The 24,081-nt window shown below is 37.7% G+C and overlaps 1 protein-coding gene across 4 annotated transcripts in view; it reads left to right on the top strand.

The window, feature by feature from the left end:
• The window catches only part of HOMER1 (homer scaffold protein 1), an 88,010-nt gene that overhangs the window by 14,514 nt on the left and 49,415 nt on the right, over positions 1-24,081 (top strand). For all 4 annotated transcript variants that reach the window (XM_083819064.1, XM_083819062.1, XM_083819061.1 and 1 more), the window contains exons 2-4: positions 8,110-8,266; positions 15,480-15,611; positions 20,203-20,295. In XM_083819064.1, the coding sequence (XP_083675190.1) occupies positions 15,510-15,611; positions 20,203-20,295 (195 nt within the window). In that variant the 5' untranslated portion in view covers positions 8,110-8,266; positions 15,480-15,509. The remainder of the gene's footprint in view (positions 1-8,109; positions 8,267-15,479; positions 15,612-20,202; positions 20,296-24,081) is intronic.

Below are 24,081 nucleotides of genomic sequence, written 5' to 3'. Positions count from 1 at the left end.
ATTATTTAGTGTTTTCTGTCTGATTTGTAATTTCAAAGAACTGTATAATTATTTCAAAGCTTGCTGTGTTTTGTACCATCTTTCAGACTTCCTTGTTCATATGTTAGAGTGAATGAGGAGAGAAAGAGCATGGGAGTTAGCACAGACTGTGCAGCGTAGGCAAAGGGGGAGGGGACAGGATGGAACAAGAGTCCGCAGCCTGGGTTTTGGACCTTTTGTGCCTAAAAATAGGCAATACCCCGCATCAGAATGTCTACTGTAGATTTTTAAAATGAGTATTGCAAACATAGGCTACAACTTTTGCTTGGAAAAGCAAACAGAACTGGCCAGAGCTGGTTAAGACAGCAGGCCTTGCAGCTGTCTTGTCCCATATCAGCAAAACCTTGCTTTTTGTTTGCCTGTGACAGAAGGTGAATTTCATAAAAATGAAAATATGAGCAGATAACTAAATAATTTGCTTCTGGCTTCCCATGTCTTATGTCTGTTAAGTACTGCACAGTATCTGACTTCAAGCTGAAGCACTTCAGTTGGTTGAAACTTCAGATCCTTGAAATTCTCACAATGTGGTGATGTTTCTGGCCCAGGTAAAGGTATTGTTTCCTTAACCTTTTAGGTTTAATGGAATGTTCTAGCCCATTTTTCTCCCCTCAGCTCCTGACAAATTGCTGCTATTACTTGTGATGATATGCTAGCTCAGAAGTGGTCAAAGATCCAACACTGAAAGCTGATCGTTAAATGGGAACAAAACAGTTTAGAAAATAGCTTGAAGGCACTGCTCTCTGCAGAATTATGTAGTCATAAAGCGTACTGTATAAAGTAAGTCACTGAATGCTACAAGTAAATAGGCATATATCGTATTAACTTATGTCAGAATACAGAAAAATAAGCTTTTAAGAGCAACTTCCTAAACTTTGACTGACTGTGAGTAAGCCTGGCTTAAACCCAAAACCTAACAGCAAAGGCAAGTTTAAGAATGTAAGTGTAAAACTAGATAAATAACTGGTGGTATTGAAGATTTTGATCTGTTTGCTAAATCGTAACTTTTTTTATTATTTCAAAACTCATTTTAAGATATCAAAGTTCTTACTACATGTATAAAATATAGAAAGCAAAATCTTAGGACTTACTCGTTTCACAAGTATACTGAGTATGTTTTGAGTACTTCATAATCTTAATTCTTATTTCAAGATGTCAGTTGTCACAGTCATTTTCTGTCCGGAAAAAAGATTTTATTTTAGAGCAGTTTCCATACAACAAGATGCCAATGTTATGTGATACTATCCCCATAAGCTACTGCACACAATATTTATCAGGCTTCAGGTATTCACACAGCATTTTTAGAACTATGGACAATTCTGTATTTTTCTCTTGCTCTATTGTGTTTACAGAGCCTGTTGATGCAGACTCATGAGAAACCATTGGTCATGTTTGGATGCCATAGTTGACAAATTAGTTTTGACTGTAGCTGCACTGTTAATCTCTTTTCTCATTTCTTTTCAGGGATCCCTCATGAAGCTGCTTAGAGTAACAAAAGCTTGCTGCAGTTTTACAAAGAAGCCAGGGAAAGTGTGTTTTTTTTTTGTTTTTTTTTGTTTTTTTTTAGGACTGCAGCAGGGCATTGGGAGAAAGCTGTAGTCTTGGTATGCTGTCATTTTGAAAAAGCAGAAGAGTCTTTGTCTTAACCTAAATCTGAGGATAACCAGCAAATGTGTGAGAGATCTCGTAGAAGATTCACACTTTCTGATACAAAGAGAAACTGGCTTGGATGACGAACAGTACAGAGGCCCAGAGCTCAGTGCAGAATTATTGTCTGCAAAAACATGTGTGATGCCTACCAAGAGAGCTTGCAGTCCTTAGGACTGCCAGAGCGTGTGATAGGCGTGCAGGCTGCCACGTGGCGGGTTCTTCTGTATGCATCGCTGCATTGCGCTGAGGGCAGTATGCTTTTTGTCCAAGCTTTGCCGTGGGTAGGGAACTCGATGCATGGCTGTACTCCTCTGCTTTTGAGCACAGAGATGTTGTCCTGTTTTCTTTGAATATTCAGAGCATCGTCTCCCTCAGGACCTCTGAAACTGAAATCTGAAGGGTGAGATCCTGCTCCATTTGTAACTTGCAGATGTGTTGAAAAGGAACTCCAGGCATGTATTGTTGGACTCATCTTGAAAACCGTCTTGTATGTGGACTCCATGTTCCTCAAAAACAGGAAGTCTTGATAATGCACGTTAGAGAACCATACTTTAACTTTTCAAGATCCATATCAGGGAAAATAGAAATGGCTGAGATGATGGACATAACCATTCATCCTCATGGACTTTCTGTTACTCGGATACTTTAGAGATCTCTTAGCTGAGCTGAGTAGAAGGACCCCATTATACTGGACCTGTTTATTCTTTCCTTTTTGTCTTACTGGTTGCGGAAGATAGTTTGGCTGGAAGATCTAAAGCTCCTGCTGTATTTCAACACTTTGGGGATCCCAGAGGAGGTTACATGAAGTTTTAGGTGTGATGGGGGGCTCGCAGTAGAGAATGAGAGTGTCAGGGGTGGCGTAGGGGCAACAAAGCCATTTTGATTCAGGAAATTTGAACTAATTTAGTTATTGCCAGTTAACATGGGGACGAACAATTAAATAAACACAGAAAACACCTATTCTTTTCTGCAGACACCTCCCTAGCCCCTTCCTGATGTCCCATCCCCTTGTCACAGGTGTCACACAGCCCCTTCAGTGACAGAACAGGAGATGGGGATCTAGTGCTAGGTGGCTCCATTTCTTCTATTGCTGTTTGTTTCTTATGCTACTGCACTGGGAATTTAGCCCAGTATGAGACAGAGGGAGGTTTTTTGTTTGTTTTATACACACTGGAAGGGCAGTCAGGTAGGATATCAGCTAATGTTGTAGAAGTTCATACCTTTTTTTTCACTGGCCTCATAGTTTTTAGAGTAGTTAAGAAAACAGAATACGAGGCTTGAGAAGATGTAGATACTTCAGCAGTGAGAATAACTTGGGAGTTGTGTTCGTTCAACTGTTAGGACACAGGTTTGTCTCCCTAGTCTAACCAAGGACAGATCACATACCAACAAATGGATTTGTGTATCAGTGACAGAAAAAACAAAACAAAAACAACAGATGTGATGCTACCTCCTTAAGTGGTGTTTATCATCCTTCTTTAGTCCTCACATTGCCAGTTAAGTCCAAGAGGACTTACCACTTACTTCTTTTAAGTCTGTTTGACTATTGTTGCAGTGTAAGCAAATTAACAGCAGCATATTGGCTATAATGTTTCTGCCATGCCTGAGCAAACATTTCTAATAGTCGGTTTGTGTTACTATGACAGTTTGCTAGTCTGTTTTCTTATTCAGGATTTTTCTGGAAAAATGAATGACTTCTCATTGTCATTAGTGGTGAGTTCTTGTCTTAGTTCTTATTAGTGTCTTTAGTGAGTACTAAATACCTCGTGGTCATGAAAGAATGATAAGAGAAAGCTGAAAGAAAGAGAGGGAAGAGTAAGAAAGTTACAGTTTCCACATGATTATTTTTACTTATTTAAAGTTGTTTTTTATCTCTTGCAGCTCTATATTGGCAAAAGTACTTTTATGTGTTTATGTATATATACACTTGCACACTGTGTATGTCTGAGCTCTTAGCAAGGGAAAAAGGAGGCTGTTCTCCTGTTTAACACAACTAGTAGTACTTCTGCTGAGTTAATTTAAACTTCCATACTGGGTGAGCCTCATGTCCTGTGAGGATAATGGAATAACAAAAAGTCTCAGAGTAAAGACTGGTTAGCTGAAGTTGTAAATATTGTATATGTTTTACATACTAACTTATGTTTGCATCTGAATGTTTTAGCAAATCTAAAACTGAAGTAACTCTATAGTGTGTTGCCAAATGGAAGTACAAGTGATGTAATTGTACTGCAGCTTTGAAGGTCAATAGTGGCAAATTAGTGACTGATTCTATAACATTCTTTATCCTGTAGACATAAAGTAACTTACATTTGTATGAAGAAATAATCAGTATGAACGTTCGTCATCAAGTGTCACAACTTATTCTAGTTAATCTAGTTTTAGGGACATTTGAAGTTCAGCATCCTTGGTGGGGAAAAAAAACCACCTAATTACCCCAGTAATCTGGCAAAATCATGATTTATCTAACTGGTTTATGCTTTTATGCCATGGTTTTTAGCAGTGTCATCTACTAGACAGCTTGTCATTCAGCAAACCTATAGCTTTAGTTAAAGCATGGAAAGAAAAGGCTATAACTAGTTTATCAGAAGCAATAATAATAATAAAGTGCAAGTAAGCTTTATTGCTGTTCCGTACCTGACTGTGTACTAGCCACACACATGTGCCTTGCAAAGTGCTGTGGTTTGTCTTTGAGAAACACAGCTGAGCAATCAGCTGGAATTTGCAGACCACTTAATGAAGCAAATTGAGGAGACTTAGCAAGGGCTATGGAAGTTTTTTGTGCTGGTAGTGCAGGAGAACAGCAACTCGGTGTTGAACAATCGAACTTTTAATGACTCTCCTACCTGCTTTAGTTGTATAGTTTTCTCCTACCTTGTACATACTGAAATCCTAACCTGTGGTCTTTTGAATGTCTCAGTTGCTTGATATCCTGTACTGTGATAGAACTGAATAGCAGTTCTGGTCAAACATGTATTCTCTTTTTTTTTGTATTTCTAGTTAATGTGGTTAGGGCCATTATTTTCTCTTTCCAGTGTCAGTCTTCATCCAAATAATTCTGGATGGCTTCTAAGATTTTTTTTATGGTCTCAGCATTAAAGAACTGGTTGCATTATGGTAATATGCATTACACTGCATTTGAGTATGCTTAACTGGGAGGTAAATGGAAGATACCTTCATCTAATATTGAAGGTGAGAACAAAATTTTTAATTTGAGGAAGTAATTATAGACATTCAAAGGAGCTATAAGAATTAGTTTAAAGATTATGTAAAACAAAAGGGCTATAAAAGTCACTTTTGCATAACTTTTCTGTTTGTGCAAGGGATTGGGGCCAGGAAAACAGACAGCCAACCTCAGATAGCTGGGTGGTATAGGAGAACATTAATGAAGCTGAGTGTATGAAGGACTAGCATGTGCATTGATACCCCTTGACTGTATACCTTCTTCTTTACCTCTCATTGAAACAATACTGTCTTTTGGTTTGTTCCATATTCCTTCTATAATTTCTTTGAACATGCAGTGTAGGAGAACACCACATCTTCTGGCAGATGGGCTTCAAGAAGCATTAACTTCACAGCCGAGGTATACAATTCTGCTACTGAAAGCAGCTGGCCCTGAGTGCTGTCACTGCCAAGAATTAGAAATCTTACTAAGAGTTCATATGTACTTGTTTATAATAAGGCCAGATTGAAACCCTTTGACACTGATTACCCCATGTCCTAATTTCTTCTTTTGCTTTTATTTTTGGCAGAAAAATGTATTAAGAATTTGCCTCTTACTTAAAGGGAGATGATGGCAGGGACAAAAAACATGTTTATTCACATCCTAGAAATAGGAGAAAGCAAAATAAATAAATAAAAAACCCTACAGTTATACCCAACTTCAAATTTCAGTAGTTCATATCTTTGGGAGTTGATGGAAACATTCCCTGAAGTATACAGCAATCTATTTATCAATTAAGTGGAGTTAAATTCAAAGTGACAACTATCTTAGTGATACTAAAATATTTATAGATTTCTTTGCAATACTGTCTAGAATCAAAGAACAATTTCTGGTGGAGAGGACCTTAAAGATTACCCAGTTCCAACCCCTCTGCCATGGTCAGAGACATCTCTCACTAGATCAGGTTGTGCAAAGCCCCATCCAGCCTGGCTTTGAACGCTCTCAGGGATCGGGCATCCACAGCTTCTCTGGGCAACCTGTTCCGGTGCCTCACCACCCTCTGAGTGAAGAATTTCTTCCTTATATCTAACTTAAATCTCGCCTCTTTTAGTTTAAAACCACTACCACTTTCCTATCACTACAGACCCTTGTGAAAATTCTGTCTTTCTTATAATATTCCTTTAATTATTGAGAGGCCACAATGAGGTTTGCCTGGAGCAATCACTTCTCCAGTCTGAACAATCCCAACTCCCTCAGCCTGTCCTCATAGGAGACGTGCTCCAGCCCTCTGATCATCTTTATGGCTTTCCTCTGGACCCACTCCAACAGCTCCATGTCCTTTTTGTGCTGGGGGCTCCAGAGCTGGGTGCAGGACTCCAGGTGGGGTCTCATGAGGCCAGAGCAGAGGGGCAGAATCACCTCCCTTGCCCTGCTGGCCACGCTGCTTTTGGTGCAGCCAAGGACACAGTTGGCTTTCTGGGCTGCAAGCTCACGTGGCTGGCTGATGTTGAGCTCTTCATCCATTGTCATCCCCAGGTTCCTCCCCATGTGGTTGCTTTCCATCCATTCATCCTCCAGTCTGTACTCATTTTTGGGATTGCCCTGATCCAAGCTGTGGGACTTCTTGGCTTTATTAAACTTTGAGGTTCCTATGGGCCCAGTTCTCAAGCCTGTCCAGGTTACTCTGGATGGTATCCCTTCCTTCTGTCATGTCAACTGCATCACTCAAGCTTGGTGTTGTCTGAAAACTTGCTGAGGATGTACTCAATCCCACTGTTATATGTCGTTAGTAATGGGTTATATCAAATAGTACTGGCCACAAGATGGATCCATGAGGGACATGACTTGTCACTGATCTCCATGTGGACATTGAGTCGTTGACCACAATTGTCTGGCTGCGGCCATCCAGACAGTTCCTCATCCACTGAATAGCGCTGCTTTCAAATCCTTCCTTCTTCAGTTTAAAGAGAAGGATGTCACAGGTGACTTTGTTATAGGCCTTGTGGAAGTCCAGGTAGATGACAGTGGTTGGTCTTCCCTTGTCAACTGATGCAGTCACTCCATCACAGAAGGCCACCAGATTGGTCAGGCACGATTTACCCGTGGTGAAGCTGTGCTGGCTGTCTTGGAACAGCTCCTTGTCCTGCATGTGTCTGAACATTGCTTCCAAGAGGCTCTGTTCCATGTTCTTTACAGGCACAGGGCAGTCATTAGTACTGCAGCTCTTCCTTCTACCTGTTTTAAAACTAGGAGTGATGTTTCCCTTTTTCTGGGCACTGGGAACTTATCTGACTGCCAAGACTTTTCAAATATGCTGGAGAGAGGCTTGGCAACTCCGTCAGTCAGTTCCCTCAGGACTCTGAGATGCATGTCATCAAGCCCCATAGACTTGTGCCTGTTCAATTTCATCAGATGGTCAAGAGGTAGTCTTCCTTTTCTGGCTAATGTACCTGTAGAATCCCGTCTTATGATTCTCTGCATCCCTTGCCATGTTCAACTCCAACTCTGCCTTGGCTTACTTTATCCCATCCTTACCTTTCTGGACAGCATCCCTGTGGTATTCCCAGGCCACATATCTTGATAATGATCATGAGGAAAAGTATGTCTTACATTTGAAAGTAACTTTTTTTTTTGCATTACAGAATATTATTTGCTAAGCAGTTAACTTCAAACAGTGTATATTACACATGTTTAGTATTGCTGTGGAAACATTGAGGTGTAAACTTTAAAGAGTGAGGCTTTCAGAACAATTATAATGTTCCTGATCCTAATTAATGTCAGTTTTAGAGCAATCACCTTGAATTAGCCATTTTAGTTTCATATTATGGCCTAAGATTGATTTGAAAAACCAGAGTATTAGAAGACTTGAGAAGATGATCACTCAAAGTTTCACACATTCTGTAATGTGCAGAGCAATGAGATGAAGTTTTACACATGTATCAATGGCAGCTTAAAGGATTAGGTGGAGGTGATGGGAGGGGAGGGAAGTGGATGGGACAGGGTTAAGCTTATGTTTAGAGATGTCTTTATCTAACTGTACAGCTAGGTGTCGATTTTCACTGTAGAAGGCTTGCATTTTGCTTGCATATGTATGTTAATGCACTTTGTTTGCTGTTTGCAGCAACACAAAAAGAAGTTACTGGGGAAAAAAGTACCCAGCAAAGTGAAATGTGAACATCTCAGTGGGCACAACTGTTAGATAACTTATGTGCAATAACATTACTTCCCCATCAAATTCATGACTTTTACTTTCTGTCCTTCAGGGAACAACCCATCTTCAGCACCCGAGCTCATGTCTTCCAGATTGACCCAAACACTAAGAAGAACTGGGTTCCCACCAGCAAGCATGCTGTTACTGTGTCCTACTTCTATGACAGCACAAGAAATGTCTACAGGATAATCAGTTTGGATGGCTCCAAGGTAGATTTTATTTTGGAGAACTTGCGTGCTGATTGACTTTTGTAATTTTCTAGTCTGACTTCCTTCACGTATCTTCCTAGATACTTCTGTCATTAGTGATGTGCTAAAATTGTTATATTGTTTCACTAGATGTTTTCAGTGTTCATTGGAAAACAGTGTTTTACTTGTGTTTGTATTTAAGTTGATAAAGCTGTTGCTGAATTTAATGATGGCCTGCTACTTAGTTAATATTGAGCCATTTAAAAAGACATTCCCTGTGAGGTTACTAAAAAGCACAGGGTGTTACAATAAGCTCTTTCTATCTCGCTGTCAATATCATTGGCTTCAGCATTATGAAAGATATCTGTTCAGTGCTTGTAATCTCTCAGTAGATACTTCTTTGTTACCTAGTCTTCCAATTTTTAGAAGTATAGAATGTGACTCTCCATAGTAAGCTTTTATAAAAACTCATTTGGGTTGGCCTTGGGATGAGGGTTATCTTTTATTTTCCAAGTTAGGAAAGATTATGTGTTGAGCTGCTATTGTAAGAAATGTTAACGTAATAAACTAGAGGATTTGGGGAAAAAACTTGACTGTTGCATAGGTTCTGCCCCAAGTGGGTATAAAAACAGTAGCTTTACAAACAGTATGTCAGAAATTTCAGCAATAAGATCATTAAAGATATACCAAGTGTAATCAAAAGCTGTAATTCTTTCAAGGTGCATCACTTACAGCTTCTGGGGATGTGTCAATTTATGATGGCTGGAACTAAAACACTCTGTTAAAGCATAGCAGTATTCACAGAGATTTCTTGGCTATTTGTTGAAAGCTGAAAAACATTACTCTGCATTTTTAAGAATATCTAGAGTATTGCTATTTTAGTTGAGGAAAGAATTTCTATCATACAGAAGTTTGTAGGAGTTTTTTGTCAAAGATCACTTATGAATACCTCTTAGGTGACTGAGACTGCCATCAAAGTTTAGAAAAATGTCTCAGAATTTAATTCATACTTTTTCTTCCTTTCCCAGTCTTCTTTCCAATGATTATTCATTCTGTCAAATAATTAAGATACCTTTTGTGTGACCATTTAGAAAATACTTTTGGACTGGGGCTAGATGCTGTATGAAATGGAGGCTGGTAGTTGTAATCTGTAGCACCTAAACTGATCTGCACAGTTTACAAAACCCTTCTGATATCCACTGGAGTTCTTTTGCCTTTGTCTAGCTGCACTTCTTGCAACATGACTGCTGAGTTTTTGTTTACTTACTCTTTTGTCTACTGCAGCGTTTCCTTTGTATGTACAGTACTATTGGCAAAGTGTATTGATAATGCGGTCTGTCACTTATTTACTCTCTGATTGCTGCAACGTTAATAATGTTTTCATCCCAAGTGTTATGTATCTGACTAAAATCTAGGATCACAATCATGATTCAAATCCATTGTTTTAGCTATCACAACACTGCTCTGAAACACACACAGGTGAATAGCGGGGGGACCTGTGGAAGAACTTTTTGGAGGTTTGCAGCATAATTCCCAGTGAATTTTTTTATTTCTAATTATGGTCTTATCTTTTTAATATATCTGTGCATATAAAATGTATGTATGAACAGCTAAATATAAATATAAAGCACCCATTAATTTGGAGCACATACAGGCAATCTCTCTGCTATATAGCATACATGTAGTTGTATGGCAGTTGTATGTCAGTAACACTACTGGTTTCTGAGCTTATAATGCCTTATATTGTCTGTTGGTCACACAAAAGTGTTAAATTGGTGAAGGATTAAAAAAATGCAAATTAATTCTCCATCTTTGAGTTTTGAATTGAAATTGTATAAAGATTTTTTTTTCTTAATTTGCATTGAAAATGTCTCAAACTTACATGTTGTCAGCTGCCAAAAACACTTGTCAAACTATGTTGGTTTTGCAGCGCTCATCCCTCAAGGGGATTAAATAGATCATCCAACATTTTCTTGAAAGACATAGTACTGGTGAGGTTTATAGCACCTTATGGGTTTGTATGTTGGAGAGAATGAAGTGCATGTGGCTGCTCAGCTACAGTGGCTTAGGTGTTGAGCAGTTATTCAGTAAGTGATAGCAAGTGATAGCGTATGTCCATCTAGACTGTAGAAAGGAAAGTTTGCAAGAGAAAGATACTTGATTTGAGTGATAATCCTACTTCTGTCATCCCTGCCCCTTTCTGCTCTTTAGGTCCTTTCTCTTCCCTTAAGGTAACTGAAAGAGCATTAGCAAAACTTTACCCTCCGCAAAACCCTCTGCGGCTCTTAAGGAGAATAAGCATCTTTAAGAATATCTAGAATTATATCTCAGACTGCTTATCCTGCCAGAAACTGAAAGTTTCAAATCAGAGTGCAGAGATACCTTTTCTGAGAGCTATTTTCCATACCTGTTTTTAATCAAATTTGTTTTTCTGAATTAGTAACTGGAACGCTTCTTTGTTTGTATTCTCAGAGTACCTTGAAACCAGGGAGTTCTGGTGCTGCTTTGAAGAGAAAAAATACACGAGCCACATTATTTATTTTTACTCAAGTTTCAGTAGGTTTCCTGAATAAAATTTAACTTCTATACTGACTGACAGAACATGATTAAATATTTCTGCTTGACAACAGTATGTTTGTAAGACATGATCTTTACTCACCTCTGAGAAATCCTACCATACATTTCAGATATCCACTTGAATTTGCTTGTGGAGATCCTTGGTGTGTTTTGTGAGAGGATTTTTTTCCTTATTCCATATCAATTGGTATGTGAGCCAGATTCAACCGAGATAGGTCCTATAGAAACAAGTTCTATTTATTCTTTTCACAGAAGCAGTAAATAAATGTATCATATAAACTGGAAGAAGCAGCAGCCAAGCATAACTCATCCAAACAGCTTTATTCCTTCTCAAAATTGTGTGAAATCCATCATTTTTAGTTCGTAGATTAATGCTTATGTAAAACAAAGTATAGCTGGACAAATAATTGGGTTAATGTTTCCTGTGGATGCTAGTACTTAGGTAGGCTTAACTGTCCCTTTATGAGTCCTTTGAGTAATTCCACAGGATGTATTATTATTCAGTCCTCATACATTATGCACCTTTAAAGCCTGTTCACTGATGTCCTGCCTTTGTGTAACCTTGTTTTCTGAAGCTACTGTCTTCTCTTAAAATACCTCATACAAGAAATGATGCATCTCCCTCTGACTTGCCTCTGGTAAGCACTCTAGTACCATAAAGTGTTCAGTGAACAGGCCATATTTTATAGTCACATACAGTACCTGGATCTCTGACACTGGTGTCAGGGATATCCTGATGCAAGTAATCTGATAGAACTCAAGGCTGATTTGTGTGACCTCGAGTAAATGTCTTTTATGCAACCTTTTCCTCATACAATCGAAGAATCAAGAGGAAGCCTGAAAAATGAAATCTCTGATGCAACACAACATGACAATGTCGAGAAGCTGTTGCTAAGGCTTTCAGATCTCATTAATTATATAGTCACTTCATATCTTCTTGTGTCTTAGTGTTTTGTTTTGATTTTCTCCTAGGTTGTAGAAGGATGGCTCCATTATTTCTCCAGTAACACTGCAGACAGACACTAAGATTATTCCCATAACCCCTCTGTCTTTTCCAATCAGTCTCTTGCAGTCACTAAGAAAGGAAAATAAGTAAAGTGGTTCCTGCAGTACTAGTTAACACTGTGATACTGTTTTCACAGTTGCAAGATTGGAAAAAATACAGTAATTTGTGCTCATCTAAAACACAAGATGACTCTGGAAAATAGTAGTCTGTAGATTCCATAAGCTACACACGTAATATTTCTGAGTCAAGTCGGCCTTCAGCGTTATTGCAATAAGTGATCTTTGCATTTTAATGACTTTAAAATAAACTAGAGTCAGATTAAATTGATAATCTCTTTAATGATAAATTCAGGTTTAAAGTAAGACCTGTAAGCCTAGGTCTTCAGTGATGGTTTTGAAGAAGTTCAAAGGTGCTTTATGTCTTAACTATTATTGGCATCATCTTTAGCACAAGATAAAATCATACTTGACTGCCGTAACTGCTGGTGTTTTTCTTGCAGGTGTTGGGTTTGCTGTCAGTAAAATGAACAGCTTAGTTAGACACATGCCCTATTTTCTCATAGCTAAACTCATTTGAAAGGAAAACATGAAAGCTATTTTGTTATTCCAACCAAATCTAAAGATAACAAAATCAGTTTTCTTCAAAAGCTAAATGTCTGCCTGTCAGATTGACTCTGTTCTGTTTTAAGATATTCTTGCACATTTAGACTAACAACATTCTTAAAAGATTGATGAAATATTTGACATTTGTTATATTGGTGACTGTACAGTGAAATCTCATGGCATACAGGAGAGCAGTTAAAAACAGTACCTAGAGCAGTTAAAAACAGTACCTATCTGAGTAGACAAGACAGGTTTGATTATAAATGATAATTTAAAAATTCTGAGTTTTTTTAAGCTGAAGGTTTGAGAGAGTAATATCTAGTATTTCCAGAAGTGGCTAACAACAGCTGTATCTGTAGAATGCTCTAGGATGCACACTTAAACCATAATTCATTTTGCATGAGAGATTGACCACACTAATGCTTTTAATTCAGAAAGAATTGAAAGCCTTGGTTTTCTTTTAAATTCGGTGTTTCTAATGAAAGGATTTGTCTTTGTATCAGTGGGATCTGAGTGTAATCTTCCCAGCGATAAACTTGCTACCTGCAGACTAATGCTGTCTGCTGGAGTGGAGCATCCTTATTTTTCTCTGTTGGAAAAACAGAGGGCAGAATAACAGCAACTCCTTCTCAGTGCAATTATTTTTCCTAAAAATTTTTCTTCCTACCAAAAGGAAGGAGGCAAGTTAGGTAACCCAACCTAGATGCAGACTGCTGTCAGAATTGATATCACATCCTGGTCTATGCAGCCTGTTCCTGGATTTTCTCTTATGTTGCCAGCCCTGTGGTCAGCTGAAGCAGTGAGCATCAGCTGAAAACTGGTTGGTTCTTGGTTCTTCCAAGGTTTTCCACTGGGTTAGTTTGCAGTCACTGCATCAGATTCCAGTCCTCAGGCTTTCAACCTGCCTGTTGCTTGCAGGTTCTTCTCAGTTTACTCGCAATGCTCTTCTCCCCCACTTCATCTGATAATCAGCATATACACTTGGAAGCTCTTTGTAGGCTTTGCTGGCACTTCAGCTGATATTTTTTCAGGCTTGCCCTGTAGAAATAAGAGCAAATTTGATGTGGATGGTAGCTGTTCATGCGGGCCCACGTTTCAAGCTTGTCCGGGTCCCTTTGGATTTTATCCCTTCCTTTTGTTGTATCGACTGCAACACTCAGCTTGGTGTCATCTGAAAACTTGTTGGGAATGCACTTGATGCCACTGTCTGTGTCATTGGTGAAGATAGTAAACAGCACTTGTACCAAGACGGATCCCTGAGGAACATGACTTGTCACTGATCTCCATGTGGACATTGAGTCATTGACCACAATTGTCTGGCTGTGGCCATCCAGGCAGTTCCTTATCCACCGAATAGTGCTGCCTTCAAATCCTTCTTTCTTCAGTTTAAAGAGAAGGATGTCACAGGTGACTTTGTTATAGGCCTTGTGGAAGTCCAGGTAGATGACAGTGGTTGGTCTTCCCTTGTCAACTGATGCAGTCACTCCATCACAGAAGGCCACCAGATTGGTCAGGCACAATTTACCCTTGGTGAAGCCGTGCTGGCTGTCTTGGAACAGCTCCTTGTCCTGCATGTGTCTGAACATTGCTTCCAAGAGGCTCTGTTCCATGTTCTTTACAGGCACAGAGGTGAGGCAGCCTAGTCATTAGCACTGCAGCTCTTCCTTCTAACTGTTTTAAAAACGGGAGTGATGTTTCCCTTTTTCCAGTTACTGGGACTTACCTGATCGCCAGGACTTTTCAAATATGCTGGAGAGAGGCTTGGCAACTCCATCAGTCAGTTCCCTCAGGACCCTGCGATACATGTCGTCAAGCCCCATAGACTTGTACCTGGTCTGTTTCATCAGGTGGTCTTGAACCTGCTCTTTGCTGACATAAAGAAAGGTTCTTTCTATATTGTTTTCTGCTCACAGTATGTATAATTTTCTGTGAAGTTTTAAGGATGTTCTTTATAAAAAGTTTCTCTCATGTGGTTATTAAAAAGCACATACTAACCTATGCTTTTATGAAAAGGGCTGTTAGTTGTTTAACAAATATGGTTGAAACTCTTGATAGTGCCAGATGCATAGAAAGCATATGTGCGTTTCGCTTTAATATGCATGTCTTTGGCTTTATGACTAGTCTTTCTTACTTACATTGTCTGGTTATAAACTGTGCTAACTGCCAGTATTTTAGTTAAATTGAACCCATTGGTGTCCTTGTAAGGCTATCCAGGCATACTTTCAACTCAACTGTTCAAATGGTTCCACATCACAGGTTTCAAATGTTAGACAAACTTTATTGTGATGGAAATCCTGTTGAAATCTATGATTAAACTTCAGTTGGCTTTAGTGGAACCAGCATATCATCTAAAAGTTGTATTTTGCTATACATGAGAATAAATTTTATGCTGGAACATGTGTGTCTTCCGCCCTGTACGTAACAAGAATGAGAGGAGAAAAATACAGAGTAGCTCTTCTTCTGTAGTTGTGTGACCCTGTCACTGTTAGCCATGTTTGTGTGTATGGAGAGGAGAAACAATTTCTTGCAATACAGAAACTTAAAAATAAATTGTGCTTCTTGATTAACTGCATGTTTTCTGGTGACAGTTGCATTTGCAACAGGGGGGATTACAACAGTGGAACTTGAGGGGCATTACCTTAAGGGACAAGGGAACACACTTGTGAGACACAAAAAAAAAAAAAACAACCAAAAAAACAACCAAACCAAAAAAAAAAACTATGCTTGTTCTTTTCTTCAGATCTCATTAGCCTATGTGGATGCTTTAATGGGCTCCTTTTAGACTTACTATTAAATCATTGCTTGTAATTGCAAACAGGTACTCCCCAAGCTTTTGCTCTTTTTTTTCAGAAGGTATGCCAATATATGTTTTCATAGTTTTAGCTGTGATTGAATTAGAAGACAGTTCCCTAGTTGCTAGTTTGTGTTTCATTCAATGTACACAGATAATTGACTATAGTGTTGGTAGTTTCAATTATAAGTAGTCTTCAAAAAAACCTGAAGCAAACAAAAGAAAAACACTCTTTAACAACTATTACTTTTTTTTCAGGCAATAATAAATAGCACTATCACCCCCAACATGACATTTACTAAAACATCCCAGAAGTTTGGCCAATGGGCAGACAGCAGAGCGAATACAGTCTATGGCTTGGGATTTTCATCTGAACATCATCTGTCAAAAGTAAGTATGAGGAATGGTAACTATTTGGCCAATCAAACAGCTTAAGAATAATTGATTCCTTCTGGTTGTATCTTGACTCACTGTTGTTATTTACAAATAATTTACAAAATCTGTATCTGTCCTTATAATGTAAAACATAAGACAGGTCATGATGGCAATATGCTGTTAACACTTTGATACTTGTGAATTTTCTAACTGATTGAGAAAAGGAAGGAGATTAAAGCTATCACACTGTATGCTCTCTATGATTTCTAATTATTAGTTAGGTTTCTCAATTTTAAAGTTTTTCTTCTGTTACAGTTTCTCATGACAGTTTAAAAGAGTAGACAATTTAGTGTTTCTTCTATATTGAGATAGTCCAGAAAAAAAAGTTGTTGATAATCTTCAGATGCATTTTTGTCTTTTAAGCCACATTCATCTTTTCTTTTCTGCTATGTAGCGCATCTTGTTGCCAATATTTCAACATCTGTAGGCTTAAGGTAAAGGTAGTGGGAAAATTATTCCATGTAAAATAAAAGTACAGTTTCTTGTTGGAATACAAACTTCTTGTTGAAATATTTAATAAAGAAGCTGTGCCCTATATGGCTTTTCTTTTTCTGGTCTAGTTGTGTAGGACGGTAGTCAGCCTTAATCCAAGGAAAGCAGTAACCCCCTTTGAGTTTTTCTCAAAGTAGTGATATAGTTCCTGTGAGCGCTAATTCTACAATACTTCTTGCTATTGATACCTACTTTGGTAGGTAAGTCCATGAACACGTACAACATTACCTTTCTCCAGATAAGGACTTTCTGTTTAAGAATGTACCTCTACACTAAGAACAAAATTTTACCAAAATATACCAAAGATCTGGAAACCCAAATGCAATGAAAAGGAGTGGTAGTACATGTTCAAGTAGGGAATAATGATTGGCTTGTTTCAAAAACAACAACAAAAAAACAACCACAAAAAAAAACAGACCTGCCCACTTCAGAAAATAGTTGTCACTATCCAAGGGGTAAGCATGGGCCTGCTAAAAATTCATTAAAATGAGAACCAGTACATCTGCTTTGTTTGGACAATCTGATATGCTTATAGGGTTTCTTCATTTCATAATCAGAGAGCTTTCATTACTATGAAGCACCACAAATCCACAAAATTGAGTGATATTAATGTATTAATGCTGTATATATGCATGTACATTTATGTATATCATTACCTCAGTGAACTTAGAAACTTTCTCATTTATTTAAATTGGTGTGTATGTCCTAGAAGCACATGCTCACCAATATGGTTATAACTTTTGCTAATATTTCAAAGAATCTAGCCTAATAATTTGAAAAGCTACAGTAGATATTTTGTCAAATGACATGTTTGATTAGCAGTTACTCGGATTGCTATGATTCATGAAGAATACACAAATCTGTTGAGAAAAATAACAAGTCACAGACCTATTCGGAAGATGAATCCTCAGGACGTTTTCAGGAAATTGTTCCTGTAGTATACTATATCTGAATTATCAAACTATGATTTTGATTGTAGTAAAAGTTGCTGATCATTGCTACTTAATTTCAGAGGTGAAAATTTTCATGTTAATGTTGTAAAATTAACAAAGATGTATTTGATGAAGAAAAACAAACCTATTTAGATCATAATCTGTTTAATCACAGAAGCTGGTAGCTGTACTGGTCCTGGAATCTTAAAAGTTGAATTAGAAACCCTGAATCTGCTATGTAGTTTTAGAGAAATCACATCTATCTTTCCTTTCTTGTCTTGTGTGTCTGGTCAAGTTACCAACTCTCATTTCTATGCGCTGGCGTTGTAGTCATGTTCACCAGAGCACTCTTTGATACGCCTACTACTGTAGGACATGAAATCTAATTAAGGGCTGGAGGTACTGCTGAATGGTAGTAACGGTGCTAGCAAATAAACTGTATCAAAGGTTTTATTCAGAAACAGGTTGCTTCAAGAAATTGACTTAAAATTGATTCTGGAACGTTTTTCCGTATTTGATGTATCGAAGTCCCAAAGTGAACAGCCCTGTTATATGTAATTCGTTTTACAGTAGTGTCTCTGGGCCCAAGAGAAATATTAGAAATTCCAGGGAGCCAACAACCACAAAACAGTCTAGTCTGTGAGTGATTTCAGAAGACTAATGAAACATATAATTAGGACTTCTAATAAAATATTTATTATCATATATCAATATTATCAATATATCATTGTCTGCGTAGCTGTGTCTCTCTAAACAAGCAGATGATTTCCAAAGCTCATACTAAGTATCTGACTTTTGGACTATTTGGTTCATGTGCCTTTGTCCTCATAATCTGATTACCAGAGTAGAGTGCAACAATGGTAAGCTCTTTCTGTATGATAATTGTGACTGAGCATATTTGATGGAAAAGTAAGGCACAGTTACCAATTCCTTACATGCAAACAGAATAAAAGAAAATTAATTAAACATTTGTTTACCTTCACTAGACCTTTTCTCAATATGTCAGACCACAGGTTCACTTCAAGATTGTCCTGTCAGGAGTCAGGCAGTAGTCAATGGCACTTAAAAGATGATTTCTATCTTGAAGAGTATTCTCTTCAGAGTAGTACAGTAGTACTGTACTTAGTACAGTCTCTCTTGCTGGTGTAGTAGGAGCAGAATGTCTCATGACATTCAGCGAAAACTGAGGCTCATTTTTCAACCAAAATATAAGTAATATAAAATGCATATATATATATATAATAAAAAACAAAATCTTATATACTTAAATTGTATATAGTGAATGATTAATTTAATATTTACTAAAATTAAATAATTTTATATAATTGAAATGTTTATATAAAATATAGGTCATATAAAATAAAATAGTCATATGAAGTCATATAAAATAAAATACCAAAATATTTTGATAGCATTCTTCTGTATGGGAAGAAATGCTCCTCAGATTTGCTGTCTCTTATCCCTTTGAACTAGTTAGCCTCGTTTATTCTGAGTAATTTAAGAGTATGCTATATGGCAAAAGTGTCATAATGGATATTCTCCTCCCACAATTTTTCATCTTTTCCTTAGATTATTAATCCTCCAGAGTACCCTTGTTTTCATACCGTAAGATCTCATCTTTGTTAATTAGGGATTGTTTCAAGAGATTTCATGTGACGGATGATAGCATGTATCAAGGAATTCCAGTAAATTTATGAAATTTTCCTCTACATTAGCCTTGTTGCTCTTCCTCAGAATATTTAATGCCTATCTGTCTATTCACTATAGTTTTTTTTATAGTTTCTACCTTGTTCTGTGATACAGAAGATCACACTTACTGCCTAGTGTTTCTTCAGCCATGTATTCTAAACCTCGGTGTCACGTTTTCCACTTACCAGTCCTCTGGTCCTCAAACTTATTTAAATAATAGGTTACCCATGAGATTTTGAGGTCTATCTATGAGTCCTAAATGAGTATCATATAGGTCTGGGGATCTGTTGCCAGTTCTATCATCTATTCTAAGACCTTTTCTGATGCTGTATTAGTGTTTCAGCATGGCATTTGTCTCCTCCTGTATTCAGGAAATGTATGCTTTTAAATAACCTGCCAACTGAAATATAGGATTCAGGAGGAGAAAAATGATACTTCCTCAAGTACTAATAGCACACTAGGAGAACTTTAAAGACAATAAGATTTTTTGTATCTTGGATAACAAGTGAAATTCTGATTGAAAATAGTTGAGGAGATTGTGTCACACAAAAATAGCCTTCGTCTTTCTAAATACATGCAGTGCAAAACAACTTCTTTGTATGCTGTTGCTGGAGAAGTTTAGAAGCTATTGATGAAGGTCTCCAGTGTTTCTGCAAAGTTATTTCAGTCTTTAGTTGGTTGTAGTTAAGATCATATTCTGTATAAACGCAGTAGCAAGTGAAAACGAGTGCTTGACTGCTATAGCAATTGGTGTAATGTAAAGCTAAGACCAATGGAGCCAATTTTTTCTCTGGCCAGAGAATCTAGGCTAAAAGTGATTTAACTCTCAAATTTAAGTCTGCACGGATTTCTAAACTGTTGCTTTACGCGTACATGTAGCAGAGAAATCAAGCTTCACATGACAGTTACTACAAGAAATGAACCTGACTAAGTATTCCCACTGCTGATTTCTTAGTTAGCTATTGGAATTTTGAATGTTAAAATTTGGGGAAAAATTAGTATTTTTTCAGTTAGGAAAGAATGGAGCTTTTTGAAGTGAGTAGTGACCACAATAGGCTTCAGAACCCGATCATTCATTGTAAGGAAGAGAGTAAAATCTGAATCTGAAAGCCGATGTTTAAGTCAGTTTACCACTATTACTAGCCATACCTGAGCGTCTTTTTTTTTTAATACTATCAACAACAGATGAAACTTTGTTGAATCTCAATTTTCCTGCCATATAAACAGAATACGTTATGTCTGAAAGGTACTGGAAGGTATGTCACTGTGTGACTTGCTCAGATAAGTATCTAATAAGGAGAAAAATTAACAAGTTCCACTGACAGAATTTTATGTTGTAAAATGTTAAGTACAGCGTTCTGTTCTGCATGTAAAATAACTACTTCACGCCTACAATCTCTCTCTCTCTCTTTTTTGAACTTATGTACCTTCAGTTTGCGGAAAAATTTCAGGAATTCAAAGAAGCTGCACGGCTGGCAAAAGAAAAATCCCAGGAAAAGATGGAGCTAACAAGTACACCTTCTCAAGTGAGTCTTACTGCTTGATTCAAGCCTAGTACTTTAAAGTCTATGCTACTTAACTGTTTTAAGAATTTGTATTGTATCTTACACATACATATTGTACTAAATAATGAACAAGGTACTGCCCAGTTACCCTGAGTCCTCTCAACTGCTCCCCACAAAGTCCAGTAGGCTGGGTGTGGGCAAGAGGTGGGGAGGGGACACAGCCAGGATAACTGACTTAAAATTAACAAAGGGATGTCCCATACTATGTTAAGGGTGGATTATTTATTTGCTTATTTAGGGAGAAAAATAGGCCTCATGTTTTTTCCTATTCCTTTCTTTGAGGTTTCCCCAGAAAAGAATAAAGATAGTGAGCAGTTATGTAAGTAAATCCATAGTGAAGACCTTTTGTGTCTTTTCTTATCGTATCTGTGAAACTTTAGTTGATACATTGTAAAGAACTTTATATAAGAATCATAAAAACAAAAATCAAAGCCAAACTAGCAAACTATTTTTGCTTATTTCCTGCTGTGTGGTATCCATTTGTGAAATGTGTTAGAGAGATGACAGTTACATGCGACTTTTATTACATTTAGCCATGTTGTAAAACAAGAGTTCAAAAAAGACATCTCAAAACATACAAACTGATCTAACATAGGCCCGACAGGAAGATAACTTAATATAATATAGTCGTATTGACATTAGTCATGCCTAAAATTAATTACTTGAAAATGTGTGCTTTACTTGAAAATGGATGCTTTGAAAAAAAGTAATTGCATGAGGAATTTATGCCTCTGTTTTCTAGTGTTTCTGGCTCTGTGTGTGTAGCTATGTGTTTTATTTTAAGCGATAGTGAAGACAAAGGTAATTCCTGCTTTTGGAGGATGAAGCAGCTTTAAAACTTCAGCAGGGATTCCTGAGTAGGATTAATGTAGCTGAGTCTTTTTTTTTTTTCTGGGGAGTGCATCTTTATTTGTTGAATCAATGCATCTCTTGGGTGCTTTGTGCTACATTATGCTCCTGATCTTTGATGGAAAAAGGATGGCAGGCAGTTTACAAGATGCTGTAGAAATAGGCTTATTGCCACCAGAAAGCTACATCTGGTGTTCTTCCAAGACAAGTCAGTGGAACAACCACAAGCATATACACAATGAACCAACTTCATGTTGTTTTCCCTGGTAGGCATTTTGCCCAGGTGCTCAGTTGGCTATCAGTATTAAAGCGAAGCCGATCACTATACTGTAACAGGAGAAAAAAAAAGCAGTCTTTTTTTTAATTCAGCCTTTTTTTAGTCAAGTTTTCTTGACTGTCCCTAAATTTATGGTAAATTCCATAAATAAGCACATACACAATGGATACAGATATTTTTGATGCTATAACCTAGTATACACTTGGTTTTATAGCCAGTAGAGTACTTCAGTCAGGCCTCTAGTTACTCAATGTTATAGGTGAAGCACTTACTGTGCTTCTATTTTGACATGTTGATTAATAGTCTGGACTCCAAAGTTAAATCTGACATTGTCAAATGGAGTGACTTACTTGGCGTGGACATAATTTTGAATTACTCAGACAGGATGCTTTCATCTAGCTGTTGCCTAGGGTTAAAGCTTTCTCTTATTCTGTATGAGCTATTAATATTGTTCATTTTCCTGTACAGATTTCCCTGTATACGTGGAGCCCAACATTTTATACTGTAGGCAGCTATAGAAGTGTTACCTTGAGCAATTCGATAATGCACGTTGAGAGCTGCAATTTAATTACTGCACACTTAAGAATAATTTCATATTCAGGCCTTACTTTTCATTTCTTGGCTTTTAGCTGTGTTGATAAGCTAGTGTATTATTTCAAAAGATACAGTTAGTGCAAGTGCTGACACATCAGCATAATAGCCGTCACATACTTAATGATTCTCATTAGTTCCCCAGAGAGAAGGGAGCTGAATCAGGAACTTTTGGAGTTTGGAACAGATGAGAAGTGATGGCTTCACAGCATACTGTAACATTTCCATAGTGCTGGGGCTTCTTCAAAGATGTTAATAACTTGGGGGTGAAGATGGGTGGTTGGTAGTGGTGAAGGGAGCTGGGACCCTGGAGGCACTTGATGGAGTACTTTCTGTCATTTTGATTGTCTACCAAAAAATGATTTCAAAATATGTAATTCCAGTGTTGCATTTCTCAGTCATTTTACAGCTCTCTTTCTCCTTGCTCTCTGGGGACAGCGACAGGACCCGAGGGAACGGCATGGAGCTGGGACGGGGAGGGTCAGGCTGGGGGTTAGGGAGAGGTTCTACACCCAGAGGGTGGTGAGGCACTGGGGCAGGCTCCCCAGGGCCATTATCCCACTGCTCAACTTAAATTCTGCATTCCTGTTGTTTCTTTAATACTGCTTGTTCTCCTCCTGTTGACCTGCAGCTTTTGCTTTAATTTCCCAGAATATCAGGTAATATATAAACTTACGATTGAACTTGACTCTAAAAAGAACTTAGCTTGTCCAGAGAAGGACAGTGGTCTCAACCAACAAATTACAAAAGAGATGCTGCTTTGTTATGTGTAAGTCCCACTGAGTGCACTGCTTTCTTCAAATAAAGAGAAAAGCATTATTGCTTTGTTAAAGAACTTGCACTTTCTACCCAGCTCTATTAAGATATATATAATAATACAGACGGGCTGTCTGGAGGCTTCAGTCTGAGGTGTACTTGAAGGGAGTTGTCTATTTTGGTACTTCTAAGACCACCTGTGCACAGAGGTACCCCATCTGTTGTCCCTTTATCTCAGGCTTATATAATAGGGTTTTGCAAGGGTCTTACCTTGTTTATATAAAACTAAAATACTGGCTCTCCCTGCTCTGACACTTCTTCATTTCCAGACTCATCTTTCAATGGGAGAATTATTTTGTTCATGACATAAAACCCATGACAAGCCACCTATGGCCTATTTTCAGTTGCAGCTTTTCCTGTACACTGAAAGAACAACACTTTGTTCTGCAGTTCACCAAGCTGCATGAAACAGTAGCCTGAAAACTCTTTTATTTCTGTTTTTTTGTTGTTTGTTTTTGAAACTAAACTTAATTAGGTTCAAGTACAGAACCAAATGGTGCAGGTTGGGGTGCCTTACCCCAATAGTCTTAAAACCAACTGGAGTCTGAACCTCGGTTTTCTTCTTCTTTAAGCCACAATCTGTCCTCAGATATTTATTGGGACCATGGTCATTTTAATAATATATCTGAAATTGTGTGGTGAGTAACTTAGTCAAAACAGTTCAACTCTTCCTTAAGTAATTCTGAGCCCCTCCTATGCACGCTATTAGGAATGGTGAACATCTGTTAAGTTTTAGTATTAGATTTTTTTATAGTGCAAGGAATTGGATGATTTGGGCAAAATGGTTGCAGTTCTCTCACTTGTTGGCTTCTTCTTTGTGCAAGCCTGCAAAGCTTTTGTTTGCTTATAAAACTTGTGAAAAAATGACTGTGGGATGTTTGAATTTCTATACTAGAACAATTTTAGCGTCATATTATAGCGTCTGAATTGGTAGCTGACAGCTGTGTGCTATTGCCAGTCAGTACTGAACAGAGAAGCTCTTTGAAGAATGGCAACTCCAGGGTAGTGTATGGAATGCTTAATAACAACAAAAAAAAAGTGAATAATAATAATAAAAAAAGCATTGATTTAGCTTGTTCTTAATTTTAGAACAACCTCCTCCTTTTCTACTGTTCTGTATTTTGTCACCATTGAAAGTTGGCCTGATTGGTGCTGTGAAGTCTGCTTGTTTTATTTTAGAGACTGTTCTTAGGCTGCATGTATTTTTTTTTACA

Source organism: Anser anser (genome assembly GCF_964211835.1).
Source record: "Anser anser genome assembly, chromosome: Z".
NCBI classification, from domain to species: domain Eukaryota; kingdom Metazoa; phylum Chordata; class Aves; order Anseriformes; family Anatidae; genus Anser; species Anser anser.
This window is presented reverse-complemented; position numbering and strand designations above follow the sequence as displayed.